Source organism: Triticum aestivum, chromosome 5D (genome assembly GCF_018294505.1).
Source record: "Triticum aestivum cultivar Chinese Spring chromosome 5D, IWGSC CS RefSeq v2.1, whole genome shotgun sequence".
Lineage (NCBI taxonomy): Eukaryota > Viridiplantae > Streptophyta > Magnoliopsida > Poales > Poaceae > Triticum > Triticum aestivum.
The window spans coordinates 563,480,952-563,490,951 of record NC_057808.1 but is presented as its reverse complement, the minus strand read 5'-3'; the positions used below and the strand labels follow the sequence as shown (position 1 = coordinate 563,490,951).

The following is a 10,000-nucleotide window of genomic DNA, read 5'->3' as shown; positions in this document are numbered from 1 at the left end:
CAGGCAGCGCACATCCCGCGCGGGCCTGGTTGGGCTGCATGCGGACAACCAAACACGCCCATGGTGAAGCACACATGTGTGCATTTGGAGCCAAAAAAAAAAGCACACATGTGTACTCCCTATGTGCCAACGCATTCATTTCGGCGGCCGGCCGTGGTGGTTTTATATTACCAACCAACCAACCGTGCGTGCGGGAAGTCATGAAGGAGGAGAAGAAGCCGCCTCCAAGGGTGGGGTGGGGTGAGGTGGACTGCTGCGTGCTACGGCGTTGTTTGGTAATCGCAAGAAGGAACGGTGGCGCTGGAACGGTGATCCCTAGGCTACGCCAGCCCAGGCCGGTCTGTGTGTGGGTCGATACAACCGAGGCGGCCTCGCCGTCCCCGCCCGCCACCGCCCCATCATAAAACACACGCGCACCCGCACTCCCGGCCTCCTCATTCCTCCCTGCCTGCTCCTGTGGTCCATTCAGCCGCCGCCATGTCCGCCCCCGTCGCCACCGCCGGATCGGCCGTCTTCCCCGCGCATCGGCTCCAGGTAAGCACCAGCGGCAGCCGCCGGAGCGCGGCGTGCTTCTTGAGGCGGCAGAGCTTCCCGTCCATCTCGATCCGGTCGGCTCCAACGAAGAAGCGCTTCCTCCACCTGCCTTGCTCGGTACACACACACACACACACACACTCCTGCATTCTTCTTCCATCTCCATGCTCATGACCGCCTGCACTAGCGCACGGGCAGCACCCCACAGCAAAATGCTCCCACCAAATCCATGCTGAATGCTCTCAACTAGCACTACTTTGTCTGATGGTGACGATGATGATGATCATGTGTCACTCAAGATCCGCTCTGAATCTCCAAAATCCTTGGACAGGCCAAGCAGGACACCGTCGACAAGGTCTGCGGGATCGTCAAGAAGCAGCTGGCCGTCGCCGAGGACACCGTCGTGAGCGGGGAGACCAAGTTCGCGGACCTCGGCGCCGATTCGCTCGACACGGTAACGAATTCCCTCCCTCTCCTCACTAACCAGTGATTGCTCAACATGGAGCTACAACAACATCGATCTGACCTTTTTTTTACAGTCTTGTGTCTTCTTCCAAAATATAAAACCAATTCCATATGTTATTCTTGTGTATTGTTCCATAGTATATAAAACCAATTCCATATGTTATTCTTGTGTATTGTTCCATAGTATATAAAACCAATTCCATATGTTATTCTTCCGTCTTCTTCATAACATGGTGCTGGATCCTATTGCAAACAATGTTGCAGGTTGAAATCGTGATGGGTCTGGAGGAGGCATTCAGCATCACGGTGGACGAATCGAGCGCCCAGGAGATCAGGACCGTGGAGGACGCCGCGTCTCTCATCGACAAGCTCGTCACAGACAAGGATTCTTAGAACAAATCCGCCTCCATGCCCCTGCCTGAATAGCTTTTTGGGTGCTCGCCTTGTTGTTGTTGTACTCTAAATACAGATATGGAATGATGTACTGGCTGAAACTAGCTAGCCAGGAAGAGGCTTCTATGCAGAGCTTGTTTTTGTGTATGCTATGCTATCCCATATTGAATAAATGAGGGGGGTAGCACTTCTTCCCCGAGGCAAAGATTGCTGTTATGTATCCTATCAGTGTCACTCAGCACTGCTGAGATGTTTACTCTAACATAAGAAAATACTCCCTCCGTTCCAAATTACTCGTCGTGACACACTATCATATCAGATATCATGACCAAGCTTCCGAACATGAAGCATGAGTCACGGTACAGCTAAAGTGATGTTAGAATTTTCTACTGGCAATGCCACCCAGACCCATGCTACTGTGAGGATATTTCAGTGACTTGGTAATCACTCAAATTTGATCCTGTCAGCCAAAGAAAATGGTATTTAGGACAGGTGCGTCGGGTACGACGGTCATCGCGACCTGGGACTAGAAACAGAGGATTTCTAAATTCCACTAGAATTTTCCCTTTCACGACGGTTGCGAATTAACATACATACTGGGAATCTAAAACAGTAGCTTAGATGATAGCGTGTTCATCGCAACTTCTGTGGCACACCATCGTATCAAATACCATATCATGACCAAAGCTTCAGAACATGAACCATGAGCCGTGGTACAGCTAAACTGATGTTAGAATTTTCTACTGGCAATGCCTTGAGGACCCCAGACCCATGTTACTCAGAGGAAATTTCGGTTTTCATGAAGAAGCTCCTCGCCATCTCTTCAGTCACATCGCTGCGTGCAAATAGACGGGTAAAATTAATGGTAAGAATAAGAAGCACAGGATCGTGTTAACCGAACTATCTGCAGTAGAGACGTGTAGGGGTTTCCATACCTGTCAGGCGCTTCTTCTTTGCATATAAGCAAAACATTCTTGGATGAAAGAAGCTGAAAGAACTTCACCACATCATCCACCTTCTTCAGTCTCTCGTAAAGCTTAGTCACAAATTGGTTATATTCCTCCGGCTCCTAAGAACAAATGACAGATTAGGTACGTACTGACCAGGCATGTTTAAATTAACTATGTCCACGTGCTCTTACTCTTAAATAAAACATAGGACCTATGCTACACTGAAGTAAATAACCACAGGGAGTGAGCGTTACCTGTTCGATTATACAGGCCTTCCGCAGAGCAACAAAACACTCAAGTGCCTTTTCGTAATAATCTCCTTGAAGAGAATTCTGTACCAAATTGGTCGTGTACTTCTTCATCTCTTCAATTGCCTTCTGAACCCATATTGAGCTAGATCTCTCTGCCAGCATGGCTTCAAAATCTTTAACAGGATTTACATCTCCAATCTTCCCAACCTTCTCTGTTGAAGGAAACAGTACCTCTATCGCCCTAGCCTTCTCTGCATAAGGATCTTCTGGCTTTTTAGCTTGACCATCTGCCGCCGTAGCCTTCTCTGCATTATTTTCTGAACTTTTAGCTTGATCATCTGGGTCAGTATAAGCTAATCTCTCCTGTGTCCGGGCTTTCTTTCTCTGAGATCAATCAGACAAGTTAATGTTGAAGTTGAGTACCAAATTACTGAATCAAGTTTAACACGAAATGTCAATACTTAACCTTGGGGTTCTCCTTCAGCTCGAAAGATTTGCCTAAATTTTGGATTAACGGTGCTCGATAATTAATGACGTCAGGATCTGGCTCGGTTATCCTCCTTAGACAGCTATCGAGCGGTGGTGGATTTGCATCTGGCTGCTTTGACTTCAGATCAAGGTAGCTGTAGAACCTCTGAAGGGGAACAACAGAACCGTAGTCAATGAAACAAGAGATATATATACACAATCATCAAATAGTACAACTAAGAAGCAAATGAGAAGGCAAAGGATAAAAGCAAATTGCTAGCATAGGCTCACCGAAACATAGGTAAACCCCAATGCACAAGGTCCCAATGACATTCCAGATATGTATGATTATTTGATAAGAACTGTATTTCAAGTCTCTTCGTTAGTCAAAGGACCTTTCATCTTTAAATTGCACCTTATTGTGCCTAAAGTTCGAATATTGCTCATACTCTCTTGTTGATTAAACTTGGGTGACAAATGATATGGAACAAAGGATTCAACTACTCCCTCCGATCCAAAATAAGTGTATTATATTTGAACTAAAACCACGACAGTTATTTTGGATCGGAGGGAGTATCATATTTGTTACAGGTTATTTGATAACTGTATTTCAAGTCTCTTTGTTAGTCAAAGGACCTTTCGTCTTTAAATTGCACCTTATTGTGCCCAAAGTTCTAATATTGCTCATACTGGCTTGTTCATTAAACTTGGGTGACTAATGATATGGAATAAAAGAATCGACTTTCATATGTTAACAGTCCAGAAAAACAGCTACGACTTCAGAACTGAAAAATAGTAAGTGTGCATCACTAAACAAGATGAGGGGAAATAGCATATAGTAAGAAAGAACAAATAACAAAAATAATAAATTGCAGTATTCGACCTCCAACATAGGGTTTGGTGTGAAATCAGGCCTGAGGATCTCTTCCCTTCCAGGTGGTGCAAGGTCTAACATCTTCACTAGGTTATCTGCCGCTTCCTGCTGTTCTTCAGTAGGCTGTGATGATGGTGGCAGGCTGCTGAAGGAGCGAAATGGAAAGTCTCTGATGTCCTCAGCAAAAGGCAGTATATTGAAGTAAAAGGAATCTGGCTGCAAGGCAAAGTAAACAATTGCTTGAACAGGTTCGTAGTCACCCATCAATTGTGAGTCACGAATGAAGTACATACCACATTGTTCACTGATGAGATGTTTGGTGTCAATACACCAAAAGCAACATTCGCTTGATTTTGCCTCCACACACATCGCAGAATTGCAACCTTGTTCATTTCTTGCATTGCTCTAGCTAAGGCAGAGACTGCAACAATTGCTTTTGTGTTTCCCGGTTCAGGTACAAAGGAGTTCACATCTTTCATAAAATAGGACCTGTCAAGTAGAAAGGGGACTGCCTTACATTACCAGTAATATGGGTTTTAAAGTTAAAATTGCAATATAACAAAGATAGTGTGCAGCTCACTGATGAGTTGAGAATTTTTCTGAGATATAAACAAGTTGGGATTTAAAAGCAACTTGTATTACTCAGTGACATACTTTCAGAAAGGGGCGCAATTATACTAGCTCTTAGAACTTGACCCCAATGGCATTCCTCAAAGGATAAATTGATTTTGACCCAGTACCAGACTGGGTTATGTTGTAGGAGTAATATATTCTTATGCACATGCAACTGGGCCAACCATGGAAATAACTATATAACGTAAAGACACAAGCTTAAACCAGCAGAAAACCAGGCCACAGCCAGCAACACTTTTTTTTGGGTGGGGGTCACCAGATGCTTCATATTCACAATGATCACCCAACAATAGCAGCAAAATGGATTTGTTGGTTTGCAACGTCTTCAAAATAAGTGGCATCATGAAACTTGAAATAATCATGAATAACAAAGAAATAAATGCAGAGGTTTCCTTCAATTAATTAGTTCTCACGATTGTAGTTGTAACTAAGAATAACGTTCCCTATAATATGTTGTCACTAAGGAGGCAAGGGTAGTAAGATAAGATGTATTTCTAGGCTTCTAGCAAATCTCTCCTATATACTTAAAAAAAACCGTAAAGTTCTGTCAACCATTTGTTTGTCCAACCTACTCTCGTTTTGATTATTTTTCCCGACATCTCTGGTTTTTTCCACCAGTTTTGCCTGAAAACCGCATCAATTATGTTTTTTTGGTAAACTCATAAGTGCTTACCAAATATAATCCTACTTTTTTATACAAACACATCAACATGGGCAGGTGAATCATGGGATAACCTACTAGAATATTTATGCCCCCATCGCAACGCACATGCAATTATCTAGTGGGGTAAAATGGTTGTAATTTCTATGCCTCAAAACGATGGCATATAAAGAAACAGGGAAAAGTTTCAGCTTATTAACTGGCAAAATAGTACACCTGAAGGACTAGGTGTATCATTACTCATTAGTTTCAAAGATAACAATAATGCTGAAGCTTAACACTTTTCTCTGGTGCCAAAGAAATAGATATAATGCCAGATGCCAAGTTGAAGGATATCCAATATACCGTGGTATGCTGGATCTATCTGCAAAACCTAGAAGCTTCACACCTTTCTCTGGCTTGAACTTCACAGCCTCCCATTCAGCAGATGATATAGGAACAACTTGAGGACCGTAAAGATAGCCCTTGATTCTTTGATCTGGTGGAACAACTGTGTCTGGTTCTAGAATGCTTTTGTACTCATAATCCACTTTGACTTCATGCGAGGCAAACTGATCACTTGGAGGAGCCTTATCAGAATACTTCTTCAAAGTGGGGAATTTTTCCTCAGATGTTTTCTTATACGCCCACACCTGTTCACAAGGCATCAAGCAGAAACACCATTGTCAACCAACTGGAACACTAATGAGATAATGATGTCAAACTAAACTGCAAACTGAATCAGTAATATTTGACTACTGTAGACTTTGTTTAACTGACAGAAATATTGTACGATTTTTTTAAAACATCTCACCTTGATTTTAAAAGTGGAGCTCACTTCCAGGTCTCCCCTGAAGATAGTAACTGGGAGTACATTTCTTGTCTTGAGAGCACCTAAGAGTGCTGTCGGGGTGTCAACCTGGACTACCTTTGCCACCGACCTATCTCTGAAGTGATATAATAATCGGTCATTTTCATCCATTACAGAATTGTGTTGAACTCCAGATTCCCTGAAAACAATGCAATCCATCTTAATATCATGTTTTTTCATCTGGTCTGCAATAGTGTCCACCTGATCTTCTTTTGTCCCTTGGGGCGGATCCCTTAGCAGATGTTGTGCGTCGGTGATTAGACACAGACGTTGCTTTGCTTTGGTATCTCCGAATCTCTTTATCAGCATATCCAAACCAACAACAATAGCATCCAGAACTTGCTTTAGTCAAGGAATTCCACTAACTGAATTTTATCACACTCAACCAAAATATAATAACAAAGCCACATTGCACACATCAACAATATGGTAACTAAAAGAAATAATTTCATGCAAAACCAAGGGGGAGGAACTACAGAAGCTGCAAGTGAATTATGAAGGAGAACCTGCTACATAAGGAACCAAGTTTTAGTTATAATTAATGTATGTCAAACTAACAACAGAGGGAACTCCTCAACAAGTAAACACCTTAAGATGATGGGATCAAAGAACTACTTTATGTTACAACTGGGGATATGAACTAGTAGCACATATAAGCGTAGACAACTACAAAAAACCTTAGAAAGTAAAAAAGAAGAGGAGCTCAAAACATGTGTTATGTGCTGATCGTGGGAAGTAAGCAAATGCAGTAACAGATGGCTCTTTAAACATTAGACTGAAAAGACATCAACACATTGTTATTTATGGATACAGTCACCAGGGGCAGTTCCCCTAGGAAGATTTTCAAGAGCATCTTTTGTTTCTTCGTCAACAACTTTAATATCATGCTTAACCAGCACATGCTTATAGCCCCCAAGTTCCCTCGCAAGGTCATTGTGTGTTTCTGCATAAATAAGTTAAAAAATTTAAGTAGCACAGTTTTCAATTTTAAGAAGCATAAATGCAAGCCAGTCCCAGATAATGTGCTTGGAAGTTGTTCAGGACTGAAGCACTGGGATGGCATAGCTAAATATAGTGCATTCAGAACAAATATTCCCCAAAGACTAGATGCATGCTAAGGAGGAAAACATTGACTGTTTTCCATTCTGAACCATAAATACACTTGTTCAGTGCAAGCATATGTACTGTAAGGCTTCCCTGAAGTGACATTAATCAGGACCATACATATACAGGCCATTGGAAATAGAAGTTACAATCAGTTCAACATTGCATTAAAACCTATATGCTGTAGTGAAACATAACAAGAAAACAAGAAAAGGTTTTCTAGTTAACAGGGCAATATTTGAAGTCCCAATGTACACGCAAAGTTGTGTTACCACAAATGCAGGATCAGTTATACCTTTAGTTCCAAACAGGACAACGCCAACCTCGTCGCTCCTATGAAAAACCAGCTGCAGAGTGCAAAAACGCACAAGCAGTTAGCTACAACGGCAGATTAACGTATTGGGTCAATCACAGAGTTCCGGATGGCTTGCCTTCTTGCGCAGGAGGGTGGTGCAGACGTTCTTGACCTCCTGCAGCGCCCGGTGCATCGTCGGGCCGACATCCAGCAGCAGAACCAGCCCCTCCTACATGGGATTCGGCAAATCAAAGCCGTCAGCGTAACGCAAGAACAATGTACAGCCTGCGGCAGTAAAACACTCGTACTGAATCTACACATGAGCGATGGGAAACGAGGCTTCCCCCCTCTATTCCCCTTGTAGCGCTCAGAAACCAGAATCGCTGGAAGAAGACGTGCCTCCTCCTTCCTAGGACGACGGGGGAGGGAGGAGGGGATCCACTCCAAGGCGACCGCGTCTGTCCCGAGGCGGCCGCGAGAAATGGCGCGTGCTTGGTACTTGCTAGAGAGGAGGAGCGGGGGGTCGTACCTTGTTGCGCGCCATGCCGCGGGGCGTGGGGAAATCGGGCCGGCGGCGCGGCCGGCGGCGACGGTTTATGCCGCGAGAGTTCCGTGCTCTGGAAGGAGGAGGGCGCGGCGGCATCGACGTGTTTTTTTTAGAAGGAAGCGACGACGACTTAGGGCGGAGTCCGCGGCGGTGTGATGGGCTGAGAATTCGGGCCGTATCGCCGTTCGGCCCGTGCTAAGCAGTAGCAGCCTCGTAGGGCCTAACAGTATCTCAACAGGCGTATACGGGCAGATTTTTTTTTGTTTTGCCCAAATCTCTTCCAAGTTTATGTCCGGTGAACCTCAGAAAAAAGTTTATGTCAGGCTGGTCAGGCCAACGCTGAGGGCATCTAAAGATTTACAGTGGCTGGCGGTGGGCCTTCAGCTTGTGTCGTGGACCCGTAATATCTGATTGTCAATGGGACTAAAAACAAAATCTGATTGTTCAACGCACTAGGTAACTATTTTTCTTCAACATAGTACAACCAAAGTCGCTCGCATACACAAGCATACACTCACACCCTATGAATACACGCACACATACCCTACCCCTATGAGCATCTTCGAGAGACTGCACCGACATATCATCTTGAGATTGACAAAGTCACCACTGACGCATTCGTTGTCGATGGGAATGTCTTCTCCCACTGAACACACATAGCTGAAAAGTCTGAAATAAATCCAGAAAAAATGCAAACACCAATGTCAAGTCTAGGACTTGAATTCTTGTGGGTTGGGGATACCACTATCCTCATAACCATTCAATTCACACAATTCTTTTTTGGTATTTCTAAATAAAAACTAACAGTTTTTTGGCAAAACTAAAATAAGGAAGGAAAATACACACGGGATAGCCTGTTTCCAATTCCACATAAATTCAGGCCAGCCAAGTGCCGTTAATGCCATGTTTGATTTATTACAACGTGCTTTAATTTTTTTCTTCTGGTTTTCTTCTTTTGATTTTGATTTTGATTTTTCTATTTCTGTATTTTATTAATAAAAAATGTACATGTAATATTTTAAAATCCTATTAAAACATGGCGAGTATTTTTTAATGCACGATGGACATTTTTTAGACACATGATCAATATTTTTTATGCACAGTGATTTAAAAAAATACATGATTAATATTTTCTTAACAAAGAATGAATATTTATTAAATATGTGTGTATATTTTTAAAATATATTATTTTGATATGCGATGAACAATTTTCAAATACACAGTAAATATATTTTGAATATATGATGACCATATTTTGCAAATACGCTATGAATTATTTTTACAGGTATGTGCATATGTAATTTTTTATATATTTTACCCTATGAATAAAAATATTTTTCGTCAAACTAGAAAAATTGGGGCGTTAATGGCTGTCCCGTCATGAGCTCTTTCCCTTCTATCTGACACATTAGACATCACATAGATGTCGATCATAGGCACAGTGGATGCAGCAAGCACGCCATACTATCTACTGTAGTATCCTTTTATGTACAGTTTCCTGTAACAGGAGCTGCCGCCACCAAGGGCTTGTTCTGATGTCCTCCAGCTTCCAACTCCACAAACTCTAAAGTTAGAGTCGAGCCGAACGTTTTAGCACCAAGAAGCTGGATCTGAGAAGCTGCAGCTGACCGTAGTGTAAAAATGCGAAGCTGGGAAAGCCCAGCTCCACCTGAGGGAGTCCTGGATTAAGGGATCCTCGGGTGTCCGGGCTATGTAACATGGGCCGGACTGATGGGCCGTGAAGATACAAGGTAGAAGATCTTTCCCCGTGTCCGGATGGGACTCTCCTTTGCGTGGATGGCAAGATTGGCGTCCGGATGTATAGTTTCCTTCCTCTGTAAACCGATTCTGTACACCCCTAGGCCCCTCCGGTGTCTATATAAACCGGAGGGGTTGGTCCGTAGAGGCTATCAGAATTCATATAGGCTAGACATCTAGGGTTTAGCCTTTACGATCTCGAGGTAGATCAACTCTT

At 43.2% G+C, this 10,000-nt stretch overlaps 2 protein-coding genes across 2 annotated transcripts; one reads left to right on the top strand and one right to left on the bottom strand.

The window, feature by feature from the left end:
• The first annotated feature begins 317 nt into the window (after nt 1–317).
• Nucleotides 318–1,615, top strand: LOC123123937 (acyl carrier protein 3, chloroplastic). The gene is made up of 3 exons (XM_044544591.1): nt 318–651; nt 866–988; nt 1,264–1,615. The coding sequence occupies exons 1-3, from the start codon at nt 478–480 to the stop codon at nt 1,390–1,392; spliced, it is 426 nt and encodes a 141-aa protein (XP_044400526.1). The 5' UTR covers nt 318–477; the 3' UTR covers nt 1,393–1,615.
• Nucleotides 1,616–1,919: 304 nt separating this feature from the next.
• Nucleotides 1,920–8,143, bottom strand: LOC123123936 (ATP-dependent DNA helicase 2 subunit KU80). Its single transcript, XM_044544590.1, has 12 exons — nt 8,008–8,143; nt 7,615–7,707; nt 7,479–7,530; nt 6,891–7,022; nt 6,023–6,417; nt 5,575–5,861; nt 4,229–4,424; nt 3,945–4,151; nt 3,060–3,227; nt 2,597–2,977; nt 2,328–2,461; nt 1,920–2,227 (listed from the first exon to the last, which is right to left on the bottom strand). The coding sequence occupies exons 1-12, from the start codon at nt 8,119–8,121 to the stop codon at nt 2,167–2,169; spliced, it is 2,220 nt and encodes a 739-aa protein (XP_044400525.1). The 5' UTR covers nt 8,122–8,143; the 3' UTR covers nt 1,920–2,166.
• Between the last annotated feature and the right edge of the window lie 1,857 nt (nt 8,144–10,000).

Coding starts and splice junctions, on each gene's coding strand:
- LOC123123937 (XM_044544591.1), top strand. CDS start 478: ATGTCCGCCCCCGTCGCCACCGCCGGATCGGCCGTCTTCCCCGCGCAT. Junction 652..865: donor TCCTCCACCTGCCTTGCTCG/GTACACACACAC, acceptor ATCCTTGGACAG/GCCAAGCAGGACACCGTCGA. Junction 989..1,263: donor GCGCCGATTCGCTCGACACG/GTAACGAATTCC, acceptor ACAATGTTGCAG/GTTGAAATCGTGATGGGTCT.
- LOC123123936 (XM_044544590.1), bottom strand. CDS start 8,121: ATGCCGCCGCGCCCTCCTCCTTCCAGAGCACGGAACTCTCGCGGCATA. Junction 4,152..4,228: donor TCTCATCAGTGAACAATGTG/GTATGTACTTCA, acceptor TTTGCCTTGCAG/CCAGATTCCTTTTACTTCAA. Junction 2,462..2,596: donor AGGCCTGTATAATCGAACAG/GTAACGCTCACT, acceptor ATTTGTTCTTAG/GAGCCGGAGGAATATAACCA.